Below are 24,911 nucleotides of genomic sequence, written 5' to 3' on the forward strand. Positions count from 1 at the left end.
CAGTGTTCATTTTCACAGTAAGTTCAATAAACTAGTCACTCAGTAGACTTAAAGATTAGACCATAAAATACAACTTTAAGAACTTAGGAAGACAGAACCTAAGTGTTTGATCCCCAGAACTATATCGTGAGGCAGCCTCAGCAATGTAGAACCTTCTGCCACCCAGTGTCTATGGTGCTTGAGGGTCCCCCAAGCGGCTGGAGACCATGGAAGCCAGAGAACTGAGGCTGTTAGTAGATAGTATTACCTTCCAGATGAGTACCTGAAACTAGACCTGTGGCTGCAGGGCCTAGTTTAAAAGCTGTAACGATATGTAGTTTTTGTTCATCGTTTATAGAAACAGTACACAGATAGTAGTACCTCCTTCATATAGGTCTACACCTGACGGTTCACACGAATTTACCCCCCACTCATTTTTAGTAATTTTTAAAAATTAACCTTAACCACTTCTATGTTTTATTTCTTAAAAACAACATTTTGGGTTTTTCAGTGGGGGGAGGGGTTTGAATGCTTAATAAGTGGGATTAAGCTAAACCTTTTACATATAATATCTCATTTAATCTTACAGTGATCTTATAAAATAAGAACTCTTATTACCCCCCATTTTATGGATAATCATACTAAGGTTTAGACACATCAAGACTTTGCTAAAGATACTACGGCTGGTAAATGGGAAATCCAGGCACCCTAATTCCTCAGCCTGAGCTCATAACCACTATGGGATGCTACTTCCAAAGACCCCATTTTCTTAAATCTCCTGAGCACACTGTAACCAGTTATTTACAGCTTAGGGCTGCCACCCTGGCCATCAGTGGCTCTGGGCATACGGTCATTCTTTCTTAGCCTTTGCTATTAATAGTCGGTCCTGCTGGCTAAACCCACATCCAGCAGCTTGACCTTTCTACCTTACTACTTTTAATCTGCAATGATCTAAGAAATATGACGGCTCTATTTGTTAAAACTGTTCATAAAATAAGTCAATACACTCCAAATGACTATCTGAAAGCATCTCCAGTAAAGTACATGGACTCTGCCATAAACAGCTCAGAGACCTTTTTGTTTTTCTTTATAAGATCTTTGCAGTGTTCCCAGGTGAGTGAGACTAAAAGACACCACGATAATCACTAAATTACTTATCAACATAAATTATCTGTATTATGAGGTGCGTATATGTTGACATACTATTTACTCCCCAAGAGCACTGAAAAAGATAGGACAGAGGCTGTAAAGAAAATGTGAGGAAGAAGAAGTGTGAATTACTTATATGTGATTTTATTAACTTATGTTAATTTTATTAACCTATGTCACCCTTTTTTTTTTTTTTTAAAGATTTATTTATTTATTTATTTGACAGAGTAGAGACAGCCAGCGAGAGAGGGAACACAAGCAGGGGGAGTGGGAGAGGAAGAAGCAGGCTCCTAGCGTGGAGCCTGATGTGGGGCTTGATCCCAGAACGCCAGGATCACGCTCTGAGCCGAAGCCAGACGCTCAACTGCTGTGCCACCCAGGCGCCCCCTATGTCACCCTTCTTGTCACTACAGTCAGGGAGAGCTAAGAAATAAATGCCTGTGCCCCTCTTTCAGAAGAAGACATTGACCCAACAGGAGAAAGTTAGCAAGTCATTTAAATTTTCTTCCCCCACTTCCGGAAGAGAGCACGTCTTACCTTACTGAACTGTCCAACCACGTGCTTCAGAATATTGGGAGGTGCATCATACAGAAACGGCTCCAGGGCTGGTAAATAGGTGCATTTTTGTAGGATATTCTTTATGGCTTTTTTACTCTATTGAAATACAAAGCAAAATATAGACCAAAGTAGTAATCAAAGCTTGACCAAAATGCATGCCTCATGTTCCTAGAACTTGAAAATGAAATGAATTTCCAGGTCTAACCTGCAGTTGTTTCATTGTTTAAGATAGTTGTCAGAAAAACTATCCGGCATTGGTTTTACCATAGAATACCCTGCCAATTGTCTTCTTGTTAAAATTTAGAATGTACAGTGTTATTACTGATGTCTTAAAATCACCCATGAGGAAAGTAAAATTAAAAAGCATAAAGCTATAGACTATAAATTAATATGTATTATATTTTATTAGTCCAAATTGTATATATTAAATTGTGAGATAACAAACATGTCCTACTCCTTCCAATCAACAAGCAGAAAACAGTTTATTGTAGAAAGTCATTATCAAACATTCCGTGTTCTCTAAAAGGCTTCATGGCTTCTAGGTATGTTAGTCAGGAAGAGTCTACGCTGTGCGTTATTCAGTGAATGTTTGCAGATTCGCTGCTATAGCTCGTGGGGAGAAACTGCCCCATTCACAGGTAAAGCGGAACAGAGGGGAGCTACTTGACTGTACAGGAAAGCTCCCCTCGGCAACAGGGAGCGCATCACCCACAAGTCAAACAACAGGCACTTCCCCACTGTCCCCAGCCCTCCGTATGTCCCAGTGACACCGGGTATGACCGAAGAAGGGTCCTGATGTGACTGTAGTGTGTCACTGCAGCCAGCTCTCCGGTCACGGCTCGTTGTGACTCCGTTTCCTCGTCTTCAAGCCTGCCCTCCTCACTTCGGAAGGCTGGAATTCCACACCTGCTTGTATGAGGTTTCGTGTGGCGGCGCACCCCTTCCTCTGATCCCTCAGATTCTCCGATTCTCTCGCAGGCCTTAGCCAACCTGGTCTCCTGGCATCTTGCTATTGAATGTTTAGCAGTGCTTTTGAAATGTCAAGCAGCATTTTGGTGTTTTGTTTTGTTTTTTCCAAGGAGCATTTTGATTTTCACGTCATGAATTTTCCAGTTGGCAAATGGATTCAGGAAAACCTTTCCTCACATTTGTGCTATCAGTAAAGGCTCTGTTAATTTCATGGTTTCCCAGAAACCCAGGCTAAGCAGACCGGTATAACCTCTTATCTTGACACATTTGTCCTCAAACATTGTTTCATAAACTGAATGAAACAAAATCAGGAATGTAAGAAATGCAGCCCAGCTTTCTTCCACAAGTAGTATAACCTACATTGAAATTAAACTCTCAATCCCCAGCATACCTAGCTATATCTTCGCGAGCCATTTTAGGATCATGGTGACCTTAGCAGGTCACCAAATTTAACTCAACTGCTATTAGGGATAAGGTCTACTAATTGTGTAGCGCAGATCACATTCAATGTGCCATGTGATGTACTGTCAAGTTATTAAGAACTCTAGAAAAGAGTCTAATGATCCTACAAATTCACTGAGTTTTACTATCCCTTGTCAAGAAATATACTTGATTTATGACTATATATACTTCTAGATAGGAATGTATGTCATGATTAATAATCAGCTATATTTCCCAACATGAAATAAATATTAGTGTATTAATTACGATTTTATTTACTTGTCAAATTCTGGGCTTAAGATATTTTAACAACCTTATTGACATATAATTTACATACCATAAATTCACTCATTTTAAGTGCACAGTTCAATGGATTTTTAGTAAATTTACAGAGTTGTGCAACCATCACCACAACCTAATTTTAGAACATCTTCATCATTCCAAGAAGGAACCTCATTCCGTTTGTAGTCACTCCCCCAACAGCCCTGGGCAACTGCCAACCTACTTTCTGTCTCTACAAATTTTACTTTTCTGGACAATTCATGTAGGTGGAATCACACAATATGTGAACTTTTGAGTCTGGCCTCTTTCCCTAAGTGTGATGTTTTGGGGGTTCATCTATGTTACAGCTCGTATCAGTGCTTCATTCCTTTCATTGTCAAATAGTATTCCCTCAGACAGATTTATCACATTTTGTTTATCCAGTCCCCATTGATAAACATGTGGGTTGTTTCCACTTTGGGTGATTGTGAATAATGCTGCTATGGAGATTCATATACAAGTCTTTGTGTAGACAACTGTTTTCATTTCTCTTGGGAAGATACCTAGGAGTGAAGCTGCTGGGTGATAATGGTAAATTTATGTTTACTATTTTGAGAAACTGCCTGTTTTTCAACGTGACTACAACATTTTACATTTTGACCAGTAATGTAAGGAAGTTCAGATTCTCCATATGATGATCAACACTTGTTATTATCTGTCTTATTAATTGCAGCCATTCTTGTGGGTGTGATGTAGTATCTCATTATGGTTTTGATTCGCATTTCTCTAGTGACTAATGATGTTGAATATTTTTTCATGTACTGATGGATCATTTGTTGGTGAAATGCTTATTCAAATCTTTTGCCCATTGTTTAGTGGCTTATTTGTCTTCATATTATTGAGTTGTTGGAACTCTTTATATATTTTTAAAACAAGCCTTTCTTGAGTATATTATTTGCAAATAATTTTTTCAAGTCTATGGCTTGTCTTTTGGTTTTCTTAATGGTGTCTTTTAAAGCATACCAGCTTTTAATCTTGATGAAACCCAACTTATGAATGTTTTCATTCATTACTTGAGCTTCAGGCGTCATTTCTAAGAAATGAATGCCTAATCCAAGGTTTCAAAGACTTCTTTATTTTCTTCTAAGAGTTTTGTAGTCTTAACCCTTATATTTAGATCTATGATCCATTTTTAGCTACTTCAGGTGTATGGTATGAGATAAGGGTCCAAATTAATATTTTTGTTTGAGAATGTAATAATTGTTTCCAGGGCATTTGCAGAAAAGACTATCCTTTTCACATTAAGTTGCCTTGGAACCTTTGTGAAAAATCAGAAAAGGGTCTATTTTAGATTTTCAAAGTTCAGTTACATTGATACATATGTCTCTATGTAAGCAAGTACCACACTATCTTGATAGCTGTAGCTTTGCAGTAAGTTTTAAAATTGGGCAGTGTAAGTCCTTTTACAAGATTGTTTTGGCTAGTCTGGGTCCTTGGGATTTCCATATGAATTTTAGGATCAGCTTCTCAAGTTTGGGGGAGATGGGAAGCCAATTGGGATTATGATAGAGATTGTATTAAATATATAGTTCAATTTGGGAAGAAGTATTGCCATCTTAACAATATTGAATCTTCCAGTCCATGAACATGGAGTGTCCCTCCATTTATTAAGACCTTCTTTAACTTTTTTCAGCAATGTTTTGTAGTTTTCAGTGTACAAATCTATACTTCTCTTACTAAATTTATTCCTAAGTATTCTTTTTGATGATATTATGAATGAAACAATTGTCTTAATTTCATATCTTTTTTTTTTTAAGTTGACTTATTTATAATCTCTACACCCAACGTGGGGCTGGAACTCATGACCCTGAGATCAAGAGTGGCGTGCTCCACCGACTAAGCCAGCCAGGTACCCCACATGTTTGAATTGTTCATTACCAGCATATGAAAATATGATAGATTTTTATATATTGATCATATATCTGGTGATCTTGAACTCTTAGTAGTTCTAGTATTTTTGTATATGTGTGTGTGTGTCTGTACTCCTTAGGATTTTCTACACACAAGATCATGTCATATGTTGGGTTTTAAATTTATTAGCCTTTAGAAAATGTGCCTTATGTTTGGTTATTTATGGCACTGAGCAAAATAAAATAGTTCTTACAACTTCATACTGCGAATTATACAGAATTTATATGGGGTAAACACACCCTTTCGTTCTCCTTTTTCAGTAAATCAAGTAATATATTACTTTGAAATAATAACAGATTATGAATTTTTCTAATTGTCACAGCATTTGGTAGGTAGTGTTTATCCTTAGACATGTATAATAGAAGATGATGTCAGAGAAAGAGTCATGAGCTGTCTATTTAGGGCAACTTGGGTTTGAGCCTGGTTTTCCTATAAAGTAGCATAGCATGTATCGTTCTACATTCATTCATTTTTCTGTCATTTCTAAAAACTGACTCTGTCCACATTGATAAAAGCTATTATAAAAACCACAGTAAATAGCAACACTATTTTTGAATCTCTTAACAACACACATAAGAATAGTAATTAACAAACTAAAATTGTCAATACTATGCAAATATTTGATGCCATTTTAATTGTTTTTCACAGAAAATGAAAGAAATAATAAAACTTATTCATTGTTGCTTTCCTTAAAGGATGAGCTTTAATGAAAACTGCCTAAAATGAATAATGTTTCTTATTCAAAAGTTGATTTTGTTCTGAAAGCATTCTGGCCCAAAGAATTATACTTATTAAAAAGAAGGGGAGGGGCGCCTGGGTGGCTCAGTCAGTTAAGTGTCTGCCTTTGGCTCAGGTCATGATCCTAGGGTCCTGGGATGGAGCCCCGCATCAAGCCCCACATAGAGCCCCGCATCAGGCTCCGTGCTCAGGAGGGAGCCTGCTTCTCACTCTGCCTGCCCCTCCCCCTGCTTGTGCTCTCTCTCAAATGAATAAATAAAATCTAAAAAAAAAAAAAAAAAGAAGAAGGAGAAAAAGAAGAAGAAGGGGAGTGGTGCCTGGGTGGCTCAGTCAGTTAAGCATATATGACTATTGATTTTGGCTCAAGTCATAATCTCAGGGTTGTGAGATTGAGCCCGGCATGGGGCTCTGTGCTGGGCATGGAGCCTGCTTAAGATCACCTTTCTTCCTCTACCTCTGCCTCTCCCGCCCCCGAAAACTTAAAATTAAAAATAAATAAAAGGAAGAGGGAACACAAGAATAAATCTTCATGACCTTGGGTTAGGCCAAGTCTTTTTAGATAAGGCTCCAAAAGTACAAGCAACCAAAAATAAATAAATAAATAAATAAATAAATTGAACCTTTTAAAATTTTAAAGAATTTTGCTGCAAATAATACCATCAATAATGTGATGATAACCCATAGAATGGAAGAAAATACTTGTAAATCATACATCTGATGAGGATTTGTATTCAAAATATATAAAGAACACTTACAACTCAATAATAAAAATATAATAGCCCAAATTAAAAATGGGCAAAGGGTCTGATTAGACATTTCTCCAAAGATGTACAAATAGCCAATAAGCACGTGAAAAGATTTTTCAACATCATTAACCATCAGGGAAATGCAAATCAAAACCACACTGAGGTACCAATTCACACCTACTAGGATGGCTACAATAAAAAAGAAAGAAAGAAAGAAAGTGATAACAAGTGTCCACAAGAACGTGGAAAAATTGGAACCCTCATACATTGCTAGTGGGAATATAAAATGATGCAGCCACTTTGGAAAACAGTTTGTTGGTTCCTCGAAATATTAAAAAGAGTTATTGATTGATCTAGCAATGCCGTTCCTAGGTTTGTACCCAAGAGAAATGAAAATATACATCCACATACATCCACACAAAAACCTGTACAAATATGTTCATAGCAGCATTATTTATCGTCATAAAAAGAGTAGAAACAGTCCAAATGTCCATCAACTGGTGAATGGGTAAACAAAATGTAGTATAGTGATACAGTGGAATATTATTTGGCAATAAAAAGGAACAAAATATTGATACATGCTACAACAAGGACGAACCTTGAAACTTACACTAAGTGAAAAGAAGCCAGGCACAAAAGACCACTTACAATGTATGATTCCATTTAAACGAAATGTCCAGCAGAGGCAAATCCCCAAAGACACAAAGTAAATTAATGGCTGCCTGGGGCTAAGGGGGAGAGTATGGAGTGACTGCTCAGGGGAATTGAAAAGGTTCTAAAATTAGATTGTGGTGATGGTTGCATCTGTGAATATACTAAAACCATTGAATTATACACTTTAATTGGGTGAGCTGTATGGCATATGAACTATACTTCAATTAAGCTGTTAAAAGACGGAGGGAAGCAACCATGATGACAAGAACACAATAATCAAATAATCTTAGAAATACTTTCATAACTAAGGTAATAGAATGAATTTACTCAAATGCCAAACTAAGATGGACCATTACAATATGATTCCTCTCAATCAAAACAAATGAAAATGCAACTGTGTGAATGTTTTCAAAATATATGTAGGTGAGCTTATTAGATAAAAGATGGATCTTTTTCCCCATTTTTAATAAGGTGCAGGCAGATATAAAGCTATATGAGAACATGCGAGCAATTCCAAAGGACTGCTCATTGGTTCTCCTGGATCAGAACCAATTAGAGAATGCTTACAGAAGCTGACATGCCTTTGGGACAAAATGAACTTCAACATGGCCTTTAATTTGAAAGCTGCCACAGAGTAACAAATGAGAAATACCATTAGACAGTTCCTAAAGCTCTTGGATACATTTTTCCCCACTGAGATAATGTCAAACCAAACAGACTTGGACTTTCATTCTAAAGCCTTTAAAACAACAAATGTTAGAATCCAAGAAAACTTGAGGAAGCAAAAATAATAATCAAGTCCCTACAATAAGAAAATATGTGGATGGACTTAAAGCCTTGGAAGGGTTGCTGACAGGATAATGATTAATAAAAATCCCACTTTTTATTTTAATACCCATTGTATTTCCTGAAAGTAAATATTCTATCAAATATAGGCAGAAGGAGCCTTAACTTCTATTAGTAAACCTGAATGTTTTAATAAAACTACTTCTGTTAAACTTAAACACAATAAAAATGATCTTACTTCAAAAGGTGAATGTTTAAACTTATTTTACTCTAGTGATATTTATACCAAAAAAACAGCATAATAATTCATTAAAAACCAAGTTACATAAACTCAGTAGTATATAAAAAGTATTTAGTGCTACCTAAGACGCTATTTGCAAGGATTTCTCAAACTACAATTAGTATTGATTTCACTATTAATGATTCATGCTGTAGCTGATATATTCCTTTCTTTCCAAAACTTAAAGGAAAATAGAAGTTGTTATGTGCAGGAATCTGAAGGCGATAGAGACTATTAATAATTTGCCTCTGGATAATCTAGAAGTTGAACATGATTACTATTATGTTTTGGGCGCAGCTTATACCTGCAGAGACCCTGCAGACGAGACCGTAGTCATTGGACCACTAGAGAAAGGAGGGAAAAGGAGCGAGGAGCGAGGACGAGGAGGCCGGGGGGTGGGAATGAGAGGGAAGAGGGAAGAAGAAAAGGCGAACACGATAACGGGTTAAAATATGAGGCAAAAGTGAACTACATAAATAAGCTAAAATTATACACATGTAAACCAGCTGTACTTGGACAACTCAAAACTGGAAATGTAATTTTGGTTTCTCACCAGAAAGACAAAGAATCACAGAATGGTTAAACAGGGAAAGGCCTTAGCACGTTGGCAACATTACTCTCTACCAAGCACTGCGAAGGAATACACTCAACACTGTGGAGAAATGTAAGGGAAGCCCCAAATCTATTAAGTCATTGCTTTGATCTGGAAAGTCTTATAAAAATTGAAAAAATGCTAACGTTAGAAATTCCCTCAATGAATCTGTAGAAAAACAACACGTAAACATAACCAAATAAACATAAATTCACTTTTACAAAATTCATAAATCCATAAATGACTCATTATATGACTTTCAGAGTCTCTCAGCTATATAGTTCAAGTAAACTTCCTGCCTTACTATACCGTCTAAAGTTGCCTCAGCAAGTGGCTTTCCTATTGGTTGATTTATTGTTTTAACTAAATTTAAATGTCATTTAACTTACTCTTGTTAATTTTATCCTTTCTGTGCACTTTCCTCAGCCTAAGGCAATTCTGAAAACTCTTTCACAAAAGGTACATGTTTTCTTAAGGGAGTTATGCTGGGAAACGTTTTTTTAAATATTTCATTTATTTATTTGTCTGAGAGCGAGCACAAGCAGGGGGAGCAGCAGGCAGAGGGAGAGGCAGGCTTCCCACTGAGCAAGGAGCCCGATGCGGGACTCGATCCCCGGACTCTGGAATCATCACCTGAGTCCAAGCAGACGCTTAACCACCCACAGAACCACCCAGGCGTCCTGCTGGGAAACATTTTTTTCTTTCTTTGAAATTCTAAAATTATTAAACAACCCATCCTAATTAAATTTAGGTTTTATAAATCATTCTACTAGCCATTAATATTTTTTAAAGAAAACTTGCTTTTAAAAAAAACACATGATTTTAAAATGTTTAACTTAGTGAATTTATGGACATTTTTCTTTTAAGGAACAAACATAAAATATATAATTCAAGGATCCAGCAGAGTTAGGAGAGGTAGATCATAGCTTCAGGAATACCCTCTGACCAGTCGCATTATGCCTTTCAAAAGCACCTTAAATTCTTTCGGACTCAATTTTTTAATGTGAACTGGACTAAAGTTCTAATTCCACCTCCAAAATCCTATTATTCAATTCCTATTCCATAAGAAAAGTCAACATTAAAGTAAAATGCAAAAACCAGACATTCATTTTACAAACCACTTTGCACCTATAGAGAACTTTCTTTAAAATAGATCGCTGTTAGAGATAAGGGTAACCCATTTTCAAAGAAAAGCTACCTCAGTTCTGGTAAATTTGTATTTCTCAACTAATAGAATCAATATTACCCATAATGATAATTAAAACATTTAAAATTACATATTTTTAAGAATGAGTCAAATCTAACAAATCTTCATACAACTGTTAAAAATTAAGCACTTACTTTTACTTGAAGATCCTCGGAGCTTTCTGTTGACATGTACAACGAAAGCAGAACCGGCAAGGTGTTCGTGACTGCAACAGCCCGGGCGTGCTCTGGAGTGTGTCTCCCAATCTGTCCTATGGCCCAAGCAGCAGCAGCCTTAATATGATCTTCTGGTTCTTCTGACAAGCAGATTGACAACTGGGGCACACCCTGCAGCGTTGATCAAAAGAGCAAGTGTTATGAATCTCGAGCAGGATTAAAGAGTCTTCCATGTCTCTCAAACATTAGAAGAAATCATTTTGGCCTTGATCCTTTTTTTCCTAAACGGTTCAATAAATGAGCACATCACAGGGGCTGTCATTTTTCAAGTCAATAAAATGACTAGAACTAATTTACCTTAATTATCTGTAACAATCCAACTACACTAAGAATATCTCTGCTAGCATTTACTCCCCAAATAGAGTGGCATTTAACCAAACAACAGATGCCCCAGACTAGTATATATTATAGGCAAAACCAGATTCCAATGTGGCAAAATGAAAGTGTTTAGGATTTTAAAACCTTTTATTGTCCTTTGTTTAAAAAGTTAGCTTAGAATCCCTTAAAAAAATGCCTTTCACCAAGTATAATAGATCTGAGAACAAAATAACTAGTTTAGATCCACAATCAAAAGAATGAGCAAGAATCCTACTTAAGTACCTTTTAGATGAAATATTCACTAAAAACTTTCCTGATAGAGTAAATAATTTTCATTTATTTTAGCCAACTTTTAAATGATAGTGTTGCCCATTTTAACATGATTAAATGTTAAAGTAGAAATGACTACTTTTGTTACATAGATATCATGTATTTATATTCTGCACAGGCTTCAATTTTATCTCAATAATCAAAAACAGAATTAACTAAAGGGTCTCAAATACACCACAGTTTATATTCCCAAGGAATACTCAAATAACCAAATCAAATTATAATTCCGGATTCTATATAGGCATAATTTTCTAACGAATTCGAGACTAGAATAATTATCACCTTAAATTTAGTATCACAAAAGCCAATATCACAAGGTCAGGCTACCATAGCAAAGGCCAAATGATCATGTCTATTTTCTTTTTGTCCACTTTAATATTCAGTTATTAGTACGACTAATTTCCTGAAGAAACCCACCATATCTCTTCATTGGCTTCTTTCTTACAGCAAAAAATATGTGCCTGCCAATACAAGAAAGGTCAGATCTGTCTTCAGAATGAGGCAACTTTGCAGAAACCCCATACTTCTGGGATATATCAAGAATGAAAGAGCAAGAGGAAGAGAAGTCACCTTTATCCCCATCCCCCAAATTCTGACTTATGGGCTTCCATTGTTATGACTGTCAAATGAGATAAGAAACATGAATGTGCTTCGAGAATTATAAAGCGTTATGTAAATGGAAGTTGTTGTTACTGGTCCTTACAGTGCCCCACAGGACAAGGAAAGAATGATGCAGCCCTGGGTGGCTTGAGGGAACCGCTGCTGCCACTGCCCCCGTCTTCACTAACTGAAAAGCAAACTAGGTGGGAGAGGCCAGCGGCAACCCTAGACCAAAGGAGGGGAGCACCGCCTGGTTAGTTTGGGGAAGAAATACAGGAAGCAAAAGTAATTGCTTCTTCATCCTTCTTCCAATGTGTAAGCTTTCTGACTATGCACAAAAGAACTGCAAATCAAAAATCCCAATAATATCCCCATGGTGACCCTTCGGAAAGCACTACTGCTCTAGTCACTGTCATAGTCTTTGGTAATTGAAGAACAAAAGGAAAGGCGCAGGATAAAAAGGGAGTGAAACGAAGAATTATCAAGGAATTGGTAGAAAATGAAGATCTGAGGTTCCTCTTTATTCTGAGGATTAGCAGGGGATAAAAAAAAAAACCAACAACAACAACAACCAACCCCCTCCCTTCTGTTGAACACACAGCAGCAGGTTTTCTAGGCTGATAAGAAACCCACACCCTGGAGGGTTGCCAGAGACACTGTAAGCACACAGCCTTCGAAGCATTCTTTGGGAGATCAATATTTATTCATTCAACAAATATTTTTTGAGCACCTACTATGTGCCAAGGCTACACTCCCTGGTGGGTTAATACTGAGTTGAGATAAGGCCAAATCCCTAGAGCAAGGAAACAAAACCATTACTGTCTGATGTGTGCTCTGAATTGCCTCCATCTAAGAAGAGAAATCAGTTCATGAAAGCTTACAGAGAAAAGGGAGATAAAGAAGGGATGTCCTAGCCTTGTCATCTCTTACCCAAATGACAGGAAAGGGGATAATGTATAGACATCAGAGGACAATGAAAACGACTACCAGGCATGTCATTTATAACAGTTGTATTTTTTTAAGATTTATTTATTTATTTTAGAGAGAGAGACCATGCGCAAGTGGGGGTGGGGGGGCATAGGGCGAGGGAGAGCATCCCCAAGCAGACTGACTACCCACTGAGCATAGAGCCCGACATGGGGCTCGATCCCAGAACCCTGAGGTCGTGACCTGAGCCGAAGCCAAGAGTTAGATGCTCAACCGACTGAGCCACCCAGGCGCCCCATAACAGTTATTTTTAATCAAAGTGTGCTTTATATTATCTGTAAATATGTAGTCAATCCTTCAAGATAGATACTTAATATTTAAGTACAGATAATACTAAAACTCAGAAGTGTTGATAGTTTGTCAATACTAAACACTGGCTAAAACTTTAAACTTCTGCAAAGTAAACCTCACTTCAAGCACTGCTTTGGGAAACTTACTAATAAACCTTGGAAAAAGCTGAAAATTTCTCGAAATAATTCTTTCACTCCGGTCAGTTTTATTTTATACCTTGTGGGAGAGCACTCGCGTGTGGTTCTGCGTTCGCACATCTCACTGCAATAACTAGAGGAGACGAAACAAGCACAGACCTTGGAAATGATCACTGCCATTGCCAGGTTCTCAGAATGAGCCGCTACATAACCAAGCATCATGATCCCGGGCAGCCTTATGTTTCCTTTGCAGGACCCGATACAATCAATCACGGCAGCCACTCCTCCGGCGTTAACGATCAACTGCGAAAGCTAGGAGAGGAGAGGCAGAGCATTGTGACCGTGAAGCAGGAGATTATCTTTCAATCTACCTTTAGTCTCGCCCGATTTTTAAATTTAGGACCTAAAAACCAGCTGGTGAAATCTGAAATATCATTTAGTGAGATTGTTGTATTCATTAAGGAATACGTAAGTAGAATAATCCTGCTGTTTCCAATGCGCAGACGTACTCCCTGTGAGGAGCCACTCTGTGGTTCCGTTTTTCGTGCATCAATAGCACAACTTTTATCCTTATTGCAATCGATGTCAAAATTCCTCACTTAGACACTAAGCCTAGGGCCAGTTCATAACTAGCTAACTGCTGAAACCCCCAATCCCAATGAGTGAGTATGAAGCACATTAATCACTGAATGCTAAAAGACAATGTCAGACTTAAACTGTTCTGGCCTAGTTCTCCCCCCTTTGCTAGCAATGACTATTAGCTGCTTGCACTTTGATCTTGAAAAATCTCAACCAAATGAAGATGTTAGGTGACATAAAGAATGAGGACTTTAAAGTTCCGTGAAATGAAACTGATGAGTCAGAAAATACACGGAAAAAGATACGACTTCAGAATCCACCCAGATTTGCTTCATCTCTACTCCCTCAGCATCTGAGAGCTCAAGCAGTTAGGAGAGTTAGGCTGTCCTAGACTGTGGGCCTGGTGGTCTCTTCGGACCTGGAGGCATGCTGTCTGTCACTACTCCCAGCTGACCTAGAATGACAAGGATGACAAAAGTCCACGCCCCCCACCGTCTAGAAATGGAAAGCAGGAAATTATTAAAAACTTAGATTTTAGACTCAAATTCCATTGAGGCACTTGTGTCCCCTGGGAAACGCCAGCCATATATGGAGACATTTTTATCAGGATGGGGTTCAGGTGCTACTGGCATCTTGTGGGCAGAGGCCAGGGATGCCGTGTACAGGACAGCCCCCCACGACAAACAATGACCTGGTCCAAAATGTCCATCGTGCTGGGGACGAGAAGCCCTGACCTAACCAGGTCACGTGGCACAGCATTTGAGCCCCATAAACAAGTTGATGTTTTGCTTAAAAACTAAAACTACATATTACTGTATTTTAAAACCTGAATTTTTTTTTTTTTTACCTCAGGCGTATGTTTTGCAATCTCTCTAATTAAAGTAGAAGCATTTTTCTTCACGTATTCATCTTTGTCCTTCAGACAGGTAAGTACAACTGGAAAAATCTCTGCTTCCACCACCATTTCTGCCAGATCCACGGAATGTTTTGCAATCTGACTAAGAGCTGAAAGGACCTGACGCTGTTGAGCAAAAAACCAAAAAAAAAAAAAAAAAAAAAAAAAAAACATGACATAGAGCTTGCTGCAGAGTTCTGATTTAAACAGCTTTATACACACTCAAATTCCTTTATAAAAAGGAGAAAACAATTACATTTCTAACAGAACCTTAGATTTAGGAGTCTCAAGACAGTCCATTCCTAGTCTTAGGCTGGATACTCAATTTCTCAAATTCCCTAATTCCCAAATTAAATGCCTTCATTTTTCTGTGGACTCTTTAAATCTCTTATCTATGCAGATGATCGAAGAATATGACCTTTGGATGAATAGTGTTTCTTAATTAACACTCACATTGTTAATTTATGATACATGTAGTACAAAAATGATCAAGCACAAGCAACAACTTATTTTTGGCATCATGCTGATAACATTTCAAAGAACTTTCCATGACTTAGTTAACGGTATCAATTTTAGAAACTTACAGAATGTAAGTATTAGAATGTGAAAGTATAAGTAACTATTAACTGAAAATCAAATTTTAGAAAGCCATAAAAAAAAGTAGGGTAAATATGGCAATTTTCATAAGAAACTTAACTATAATAGCGGTGGGCTAGAAGACCTTTAGGTTCCTTCCAACCCTGAGATTCAGTCATTGCGTAATTCCTTATTTTAATGATGATGTTCATACGTCACCTAGTTTTCAGCATGGCACATATTTTAACCAGACAGGTCTACTGTCTGATCTCTACGGCTTAAGGTTCACATATTAAAAGACCAAATACATAACATATCCGTATCTGTTTTCAAGGGTGAATTTTCTAATTATTTTTAAATGTGTAATATTAATCTACCCACATTCCTATTTTCTTAGGTAATCGGAAGCCTGATCTGTTTGTTTTTTAGCTTTCTTTTTCAATACCTTTAATTTCGAATCAGGGTTCAGGATCATCTGGGCTAAGTGAGCAATAGCGCCTGCGTCCACTACGGTCTGTGCTAGCTCCGGAGAATGCTTTGAAATATCACTGAGGGCTGAAGCTGCAATCCTTTTCAAAGCAATTTCTGGCTCCTGGATACAGAGCACTAAAAGAGGAACAGCTCCCGCATCCACCACAGCTTGTGACAGTTCTGTGGGTCCAAGAAAAGTAATTAAGTGAGTATGGGTGACTGACCCTTGTGCAAGCCATTTTTCACCCTGACAGATACAGCAAAGAAAAAAGGGGAGGGTGTACTTCACTGTCTCGACATCTGCATTTCAAATCAGCCTTCCTGGTTTCATAAACCATGTGGACCAATCCTGAGCTGAAAAGAATACAGGTCAATAGATGGACCCCCATTTACATGAACACATTTGAGGTAGATTAGGCTGAAATGGCTTGTTATTCTTTTTTTTTTTTTTAAGAGAGTAAGCAGATGTCAGCTGTTTAAGCTCTGACAATTCTGCTCTTCTCAATAGGCAAGCATTTTATGCATGGTTTACAATAACAGAGAAAATTAAAGTACCAAAAATTTACCAACCACACTAATTAGGCAGTATTTTGTGCTATTTACATGAGTAAACATTAGCATGAATCTTGTGCCAATAATGTCAATTTTTAAATTCCTTTCATCTTATAGTACTTTTGAAAGATTTTTTTAACTTATTCAGAATTAAAAGGTGCATTTTCATTGTACAAATAAAACAAGATCTACAACTGAACAACATTTTAATATGCAAATGTTAATGTTTAGATAAAGGAATAAATTTATCTTAACCATTTCACATGTCAGAAATAAAATCTTTTGAATATACATGTTGATTTGTTTGTGTGTCCAAGACAAACAGCTATAAAAATAACACATTTTAAATTATAGAGAATGAGAAACGAGCAGGCAGACCCATATAATATGTATGTAGAAAATGTCTTTTGAGAAGCATAAAATACCATACATAGTTACAGATTCTCCCCTCATTGTATTCTAGGCCTCTCTTCCTAAATCACATATACCTATTTCTAGACTCTCTTCCTTTCAAATTATTTTCTCATTTTCCCAGATTTGTAGTGCCTTGGCAATTTATAGCCAAGCTAAGATATCTATTTAGCATATCACTTAAAGTCTTTAATTAAAAAAAAAATACAGTGGTTAATTTTTCAAAAGATTGGTGATATCACATTTTCTAAAAGGAAATAATGTTCAAAAATACAGGTTATAGTGTCCAATATTTGTTTTCCTTCAATTATTGTAATTATCTTAAAGTTCTGGTATTATATAAATGGTTCACTCATCCTTTCATTAAACAAGTATCAATGAAAGGTTATTATGTGCCAGACTCATTCAGCTCCGGTGCAGATGACACACTTCTACAAATTAACACTACATTGATTAGCAAATATATTTCAATTTTAAAAAATCTAACGTGAAATATGAAATACAATGGGAAGTTAATATGTAATCTCAAGAACAAGAGGCAGATAAGAGGACGTTGGTTAACAACAGCAACAAAAAAAAAACAGCAACAGACTGCAATATCAATCTCACAATATAACAGATCCTCAGAAGCTTCGCTGGGATTCTGCCGCAATTGCCTTAAGACCAGTAAGACAGCAGGTGAAACAGGTGATTACTGTATCTTTCCTACCATCCCCACCCAAGGGAAATGGAAAGAAAGCATAAAGTATGATATGTGTAATTTATAGATATAATTTTCATATTTTATGTTAATTGGTAACATGTTACTTAATTCAGTTCGGCCCAAATTATACAGGTGTTGTATGGTAATACCAACTTTATGTGCACATATTTAAGGGCACCTGGTATGTATACACAGACAGTCCCCAACTTAGGACGGTTTGGCTTAAGATTTTTCAACTTTATGATGGCGCAAAAGCAATATGCACTCAGCAGAAACTGCAATTTGAATTTTGAATTTGGATCTATTCCCAGGCTAGGGATACACACACAGTACAATGTGAGGCCCGAGCCTCAGCCCTGGCAGCCACGTGATCACGAGACCAAACAACCAGTACCCGCAGCCATGCTGCACCCACACAGCCATTCCGTTTTTCGCTTTCAGTGCAGTAGTCAATACATTACGTGACATTTTCAGCACTTTATTATGAGATGGGCTCTGTGTTGGATGACTTTGCCCAACCGTAGGCTAGTGTAAGTGTTTTGAGCACGTTGCAGGGAGGCCAAGCTAAGCTGTGATGTGCAGCAGGTTAGGTCAGCAAATGCATTTTCAACTTGGGATATTTTCAGTTTACAATGGATTTACCAGAATGGAACCCTATTGCAAGTTGAGGGAGATCTCTAATGGGCTGCATCTATTTTGAGAGAGTATAAAGATGAGTTCGTCTATTTATGTTTGCTCACTTCTATATTTTCTAAGAGGAGGAATGTGCAGTAAACTGCAACTGTTTAAAAGTACTATTAATAGGGGGGGCCTGGGTGGCTCAGGTCATGATCCCGGGGTCCTGGGATTGAGCTCCGCATCGGGCTCCCTGCTCAACAGGGAGCCTACTTCTCCCTCTCCCTCTGCCACTCCCCTTGACTGTGCTCTCTCTCTCTGTGTCAAATAAAATATTTTTTAAAAAATAAAAAATAAAAGTACTACTAATAAAAACTAAGGTTTTTTTTTTAAAAAATTACTATCTTTGTAATTTCCACGCGTTTTATCTTTTCCTTGAATAACAGAATGCCATATCCTCCTTTTCCCGAACTCTATAATGTTGAACAAGAAAGCAAACTCTGTTCTTCTGACTGGTTACCATCCTCAGCTGTTTTCTATTCTCTCCAGAGTAGTGATGGTAAATGTGGGGAAGGCTGGGGATGGCCCTGGAGAAAGATCTACTGTGAAGGTTATGAAGCTTCCAAGAACCTGGGTTGGGCCTACAATTCTGTACTTGAGATTTCATATACATCATATCTCCAGATTTATCTGGTCCTCTAAAAACTGGGATCAGAAACACACTGTCATTTATAAATGATGGTATTCCATCACGTTCATACACACATAAGGTATAAAGCAGTGTATATACATGTAAGAATACAGCAGGCCTAACGAATGCACACCATACCACGTTACACATATTACAGACTATTTTATCCTGCCTCTAGCGCTACTCTTTTTCCTATGGCATGTTTTTCTCCTCTTCCCCACAGTTGCTTCCTCTGGCATTTCTGTGCCAGTCACCATTGGTGTCTACCCTGTAGCCTTTGTCAGCCAAGGCACAAGTAGAAGTCAGCTAGAAGCATCTGTGAAAGGGTTTTTTCTCTGTCGTCAATAGATACACACAGAAGGAAACTCCGACTCTGCTGGACATGGTCAAGTGTACGAGTGACATCTGGAACTCTTACATCTGTCTTGCAACGATAACGGAAGAAATCACCGTTTCTCTGAGGATGACTGAGTACAAAAATGAAAAACATCTGGGTCCTCCATGACACTGTTCAGCTGCATAACCGATCTTAGAACTGCCCTGCCTCTGAACTTGTGTGTCATGTAAAACAAAAAACGTCCTTATTTTTAAGCCATTTGTAAAACTTGATATTCTGTAACAGCCAAAAACATCCCGGTATAATCCTGTCCTCGCTCATGCTCGGTATATTTACATATTCTCCTCTCTTCCTCTGGTCATCAGGTGTTCATTCAGTGTTTAGTACGTGCTAGAAACTTGGCTAGATCTTGGGGAAGCCGAATAGAGTAAAACGTGGTTCTGTTCTAACAGTTGGCTCAGGGTGAAGGTACAAACAGACAACACCAAGTAAGAGCGAGGAGTCAGGTCTGCGGAGCGGGTGGGGAAAACAGATACGCAGGGGTGTGGCAGGCAGGGCTTCCCACATTACCTCCTTCTCCCCTTTCCCGTGTCCTACACTTCTCTATTCGGAAAAAAGCAATGGCAACCGAAGTACATGCAAATTCTGGTACATTTAAAAATTACTTCCCGTAACAGAAATCTCACAGAGTTCATTTCTAACTCTAATTTGAAAATGAGTTTTGGTTGTTCAGTTAATTATACTTATGAAATCAAAGATCGATACAGACTCAGATGCTCATTATAGGTTGACAGATTTGACCAAAGAAAAGCAGTGAGTTAAGAAATTTATCTTAGTGCCTGAAAATAGCTTCATTTTAAATTTTAAATGAACCTTCAAAAATTAGTTTTTAAAAAATAAATCATCTCTTATGCAATAACATTCAACATAATCATTATGTTAGATAACAAGCAAGATTAGTAGTAGTTATACAAAGAAAAATGCAGAGAAAGAGGGTTATATATTATACCAACATACCAACAGAATTTATAGTGCATTGATGGTACTATTGCTGATAAACTTTTCTTCTCAATTTGCCAAATTTTCTTTGATGTGATTATAAATGTTTTAAAAATAAAAGAAATGTGAACATGTCTTTTGTCCATATATACAGCTACTGCTGTGTTAACTATACTAATATTACTATTATAAAGGAAAAATAAATATAAACATTTTAGCTTATTTCTCAGGATGGCAGGAATTTTCTTATTTTAAAAAACAGTGGGAATGTATGTCCCCTTTAAGCATTCTGAAAATTAAAAATCTTTGGAAAATTACTAATGGATAGAGGAAATATTATCTGTTTGCTTTTCCACACTTGCCCTCTTGCCTTAATTTATGTCCTTATTACATTTACGTTAAAATATTACATTTTTAAAATGTGAAGCTTTATTCATTTATAACAATTTCTTAGACTGCAAATTGTCAGAGGGAATGAAACTATCCAATAGCACTTCCTTTTTCATAAATAATAATGAAGGCCATGTATTGCAGACATGTAGACAACTGAATACACAGTCTGCAGACTTGATGGTCAGCTGTTTTCAGGAAAGGAAAAACTGGTTCTATTGGGCCTCATGAACAGCTCGCTGTTGAGACAAGGAAGGCAGCCTCCTCCATGGGACTGTGACCAGGGTAGTCACCCGTCACACTTCTCTCTGCCTCTCTCAGTTTTTCCATGATCCTTTCTAATTACATTTGTAAAGGCTTATGTGCATACAATCCTTTCAATATTCTTAATACGAAATTTTGGGTGAGAACTCGTTGCTTCTCACACAGTTGCTTTTTGTTAAGAATTTTATTCTGTCCTGTTCTTGGGACCTGGGTTTTTGGTTTTGGTTTTGTTTTCCTAACAAAATAAAGGCTGAACTTGTAGTACTCCCTAACAGGTGTGAAGGATTACAACTTCAATGGATCAAAATCTTTCATACAGAAGAAGAAAAAAATGCTCAGGACACTTTAATTTTAAAACAAAAAGACATAGTATAAAGGGAAGACTTTTAAGAACAACACCACTCATAGAATTAGTACTACTTATATCTGGATGAGTGGAATATTAGAAAGGACTTTATATTGACTAGAAGAGGACAGGAATGCCCATCAGTGTATAACAGGCATGGCTGACGCAGGGAAATCAGGGAAAAGTGATTTTGCTTTAGTAGGACTCACAGTGGCTTCGACCCCTCCTCTTAACTGCTGGGACTGGTTTTTTGTTTAGATCCGCAGTGGTAAACTCAAATGTCCACGCGGCCCAGCAAGTAACTCAAATAAGCGAAGTCAGAGGGTATACGAAAAATACTGGGACGGGGAACAGTGGAAAACTGGAGAAGCACATGCAACGGCTGCAAGCAGCAGCAATTGCTCAGCTTGAGCCCGGTGTGGCCACAGAGGAACACAGGCCTGTGTCATCAGATCCAATGGTGTTTCAAGAGAAGCCAGAAATCTGATTTTTAACGTGAAATCACCTGGTTTTTTAAGTGTTGGCAACTTAAAAAAAAAAAAAACACAACACCACTCTGTGAGACAGTATAATGCAGGCCAAAGAAAACACACCCACCTGTGGGCCAGCTACAGCCCACAACCGTCACCTCACAACCCTGGGCTTAAACTTTATACCTTCTAAAACGACCTGTGGGAGGCTCCGGATGTGGAAAGGTAATGTACTTTCTGCCTTTGATTTTTGGAGTCATCAAAGAACCACTATGAATAAAATAAATTAAAATAAAATAAAAATTTAGCAGCAAATTTCAAGAAACTGATGAAAACCTGAAAGTTGACCTGCAAAAAAAGAATTAACCTAAATATACATTATGATACTTAACTGCTTATAATGGAGATGTAGGAGAGAAGACTTTGAGCAAAATTAATCTATCAGGAGAATTCATAAAAAGGACTCAAAATGAAGAGGCTCTTCAAAAAGAAAAAAGGAAGAAAAAAATATTACAAATTTCGCACACTAATTCAGAAATAATTAGGCAAATCGAACACCTCAGGAATTCTAATTCTTTTAACTTTGCTGCTTTTTAAATCATTTTTTCAAACACCACTTTTAATCACTGTCTCTAAGCCCTACAACAAATTATATTAAAAACGAAAAGTCTTGAATCACCATTTCTCTGCACTTAGGTGGCCCTGTTTATCCGTTTAAAGATAGGATGGTTTTTGCATCTGGCTGTAAAATATATCACTACCCCTTCAAAACCTTTTTGAAATAAAGCAGGTTAAAGATACATTTAAAATTTGGCTACACACTTCTGATGTTAATCTTACGCTATAAAAGTCACCCCATTCAACCAAACTTTTCGTGAATTGGTAAAATCATAATAAAAGCCGAATATGCCAAAGCTGGTTATATACCAACCACACTGCAGTATGCGTTTAGGAATGTCACTTCCAAAGTGGGAGAAATGTGTCCTGGTTTTGGTCTAACCCAGCTAATCTACTGCTTGGTTATCTACTGCTCTGTAACAAATCACACCAATTTAGCTGCTTCAAACAGGAAACATGGTGTCGCTGTTTCTGTAGGTCAGGAATCTGGGAGCGGCTTCGCTGGGTGGTTCAGGCTGGGGCCTTCCACGAGGCTGCAGTCAGGATGTCCGCTAGGGCTGCAGTTATCCGGGGCCCCACTGGGTCTAGAGGATCTCCTTCTAAGCACACTCATGGGAATGTTGCAAGAAGCTTTCATCAGGTCCTCCCCATTTCTGGGGCTTTTCCATAGGCTGCTTATGGCGAGGCCTCTCCCAGAGTGAGTGATCCAAAAGAGAAAACCCAAGACAAAGTCTGCAGTCTTTCATAATCTAACCTCAGAAGTCACATACCATCACTCCTGCTATATTTCACTGGCAAAATGTGGGAGGAGGCTACACGAGGATGTGACTAGGAGAAGGTGGGCATCACTGGGGGTTGGCGGGGCCATCGTGGAGGCTGAATTAGTATTAGAATTAGTATTTTTCTCCACTAACACGTCTGAGCGAAGCAACATCCCTCTGTAAGTAACAACGCTCATGATACCTGTAATTCTGAGCTGAGAGACAGACCTCTCCAGTTGCTAGGTGAGAAAAGGGTAGAGAGAGAATTTGCATATTATTATGAAAAAGTCTAATATATGATTTTTATTTACTTCCCCCACCCCACAGATGTCATTTTTCCTACTTTCATTATTTCCATGCCACGTCTCTCCCATCCTCAGAGCTATTGGTCTAACTCGTACACATGGGTTGAGTGTTTGAGAGATTAAGGGTTAACATACATACATATGCTTTGAAGGTTAAATAATTCTGGCTCCTCTAAAAAGTCAAGTGAGTCAAGTAAGCCATTGATCTGGAGTTAATGGTGCCGTAGTAAGAAATTACATTCAGCTGCGATGGACGGCGCACTTACAGGCTCAAATATAAAAAGCAGCTTCAAAATATGGTAAGGAAAAGAAGTGGAGACAAGAGAAGGAGAATGTGGGAAATGAGAAAGACTTGGGTATGGCCTTGGAAGTTAATAGGTAACATAAGATTTAGAGCAATTTTTAAAACACCCAAATTTTGGCAATTTTTAGTTTTTGACTTGTAACGACTTTACGGCTAAGACTAAGCTGGATAGAAAGAGGCAAAAGCTACAGAGAAGGTTTGTGGTGCTCTATCCACGAAAAATCGGATGGTAAATTCGTGGGAATCAGAGCTTTTACAAAATACACCTTTTGTATCTAGAAATGTTTTCGTTTTGTTTTCCAACTGCTAAATGAGTATATAAGATTGTAGCCATGGCCGTAGCTTCACTCTGCCTGCAAATTCGTGAGCTTCAAAAAAAGTAAACCTAAGTGCAAAGGGGACATTTATGACCACGGCATCCCCGGCGCGCTTTCTTTGCTCCAGCCCAGTTTTAAGTTCCCTGCCTTCTAGCTGCTCGGCGGCGGGGGCTCGGGGGACTCTACAAGAACACACAGAGAGGAGAGAGGAGAGAGAAAAGGAAAACCAAGGAAGCACTGGATGATTAGAAAGCTTGCCAGGTGCCTTTACAAAAGTGGCCCCTGGTCCGAGGTTCTTGGTGTGGCTCCCTCTGAGTGGTGCCTAGAAGCTGCCCGTGGGCTTCCACTGCCCATGTTTATTCCTGAGGATGGATTCAGCTCCACATTTTAATAATTGCATAATATCCCACTGAGTAAATATATGCCATAATTTACTTAACCATTCCCCCGCTTTAGAACATTTGTTTCGTTTGATCGTGGTTTGGGTTTGGGCCATTATGAATACAGTGAAGTGAACCTCTGTGTGCATTAAGATTATGTATTAGTGGGGCGCCGGGGTGGCTCAGTCGGTTAAGCGTCTCCCTTTGGCTCAGGTAATGATCCCAGGGTCCCGGGATTGAGCTTCAGGCTCCCTGCTCAGTGGGGAGTCTGCTTCTCCCTCTGCCCCTCACCCCACTCGTGCTCTGTCTCTTTCACAAATAAATAAATAAAATCTAAAAAAAAAAAAAAGAAGATTATGTATTAGTTATCTATTGCTGTGTAACAAATGACCCAAAGTCAGCGGCTTCAAACATCATCATCTGTTATCTCACATTTTCTGTGGGTCAGGAATCCAGAAGCAGCCTAGTTGGGTGGTTGTGGCTCTGAGTTATTCACGAAGCTGCTCTCACACCAATGGTTGTAGTCATTTGAGGGCACAACTGGGTGAGGATCTGTTTCCAAGCTCGCTCAGCTGAGTGTAGTTGCTGGGAAGCTCCAGTTGCTTGCTGGTTGTTGGAGACCTCAGCTCCTCACCACGCGGGCCTTTCCCTAGGTTGTCTGACTGTCGTGTCCTAGCAGCTGGCTTTCCCCAGAACAAGGAATGAGACACAGAAAGGG

At 38.2% G+C, this 24,911-nt stretch overlaps 1 protein-coding gene and 1 long non-coding RNA gene across 5 annotated transcripts in view; one reads left to right on the top strand and one right to left on the bottom strand.

Annotated features, from left to right (window-relative positions):
• LOC123785454 (uncharacterized) overlaps positions 1-24,402 on the top strand; it is a 52,467-nt gene extending 28,065 nt beyond the window's left edge. The window contains exons 3-6 of one of the 4 annotated variants that reach the window (XR_015722422.1): positions 5,175-5,266; positions 14,641-14,714; positions 15,657-15,935; positions 19,051-24,402. This is a non-coding gene — a long non-coding RNA (uncharacterized LOC123785454). The other 3 variants (XR_015722423.1, XR_015722424.1, XR_006777638.2) reach the window with 3 other exon arrangements.
• The window catches only part of SPAG6 (sperm associated antigen 6), a 61,099-nt gene that overhangs the window by 7,108 nt on the left and 29,080 nt on the right, over positions 1-24,911 (bottom strand). The window contains exons 4-8 of the mRNA XM_045787171.2: positions 15,705-15,910; positions 14,636-14,809; positions 13,369-13,521; positions 10,466-10,657; positions 1,666-1,782 (exon numbers count right to left, since the gene is read on the bottom strand). Coding sequence (XP_045643127.2) covers positions 1,666-1,782; positions 10,466-10,657; positions 13,369-13,521; positions 14,636-14,809; positions 15,705-15,910 — 842 coding nt within the window. The remainder of the gene's footprint in view (positions 1-1,665; positions 1,783-10,465; positions 10,658-13,368; positions 13,522-14,635; positions 14,810-15,704; positions 15,911-24,911) is intronic.

The sequence above is a fragment of the Ursus americanus genome, chromosome 31 (genome assembly GCF_024610735.1).
Source record: "Ursus americanus isolate L20-20 chromosome 31, mUrsAme1.1.p, whole genome shotgun sequence".
In the NCBI taxonomy this organism is placed as follows: domain Eukaryota; kingdom Metazoa; phylum Chordata; class Mammalia; order Carnivora; family Ursidae; genus Ursus; species Ursus americanus.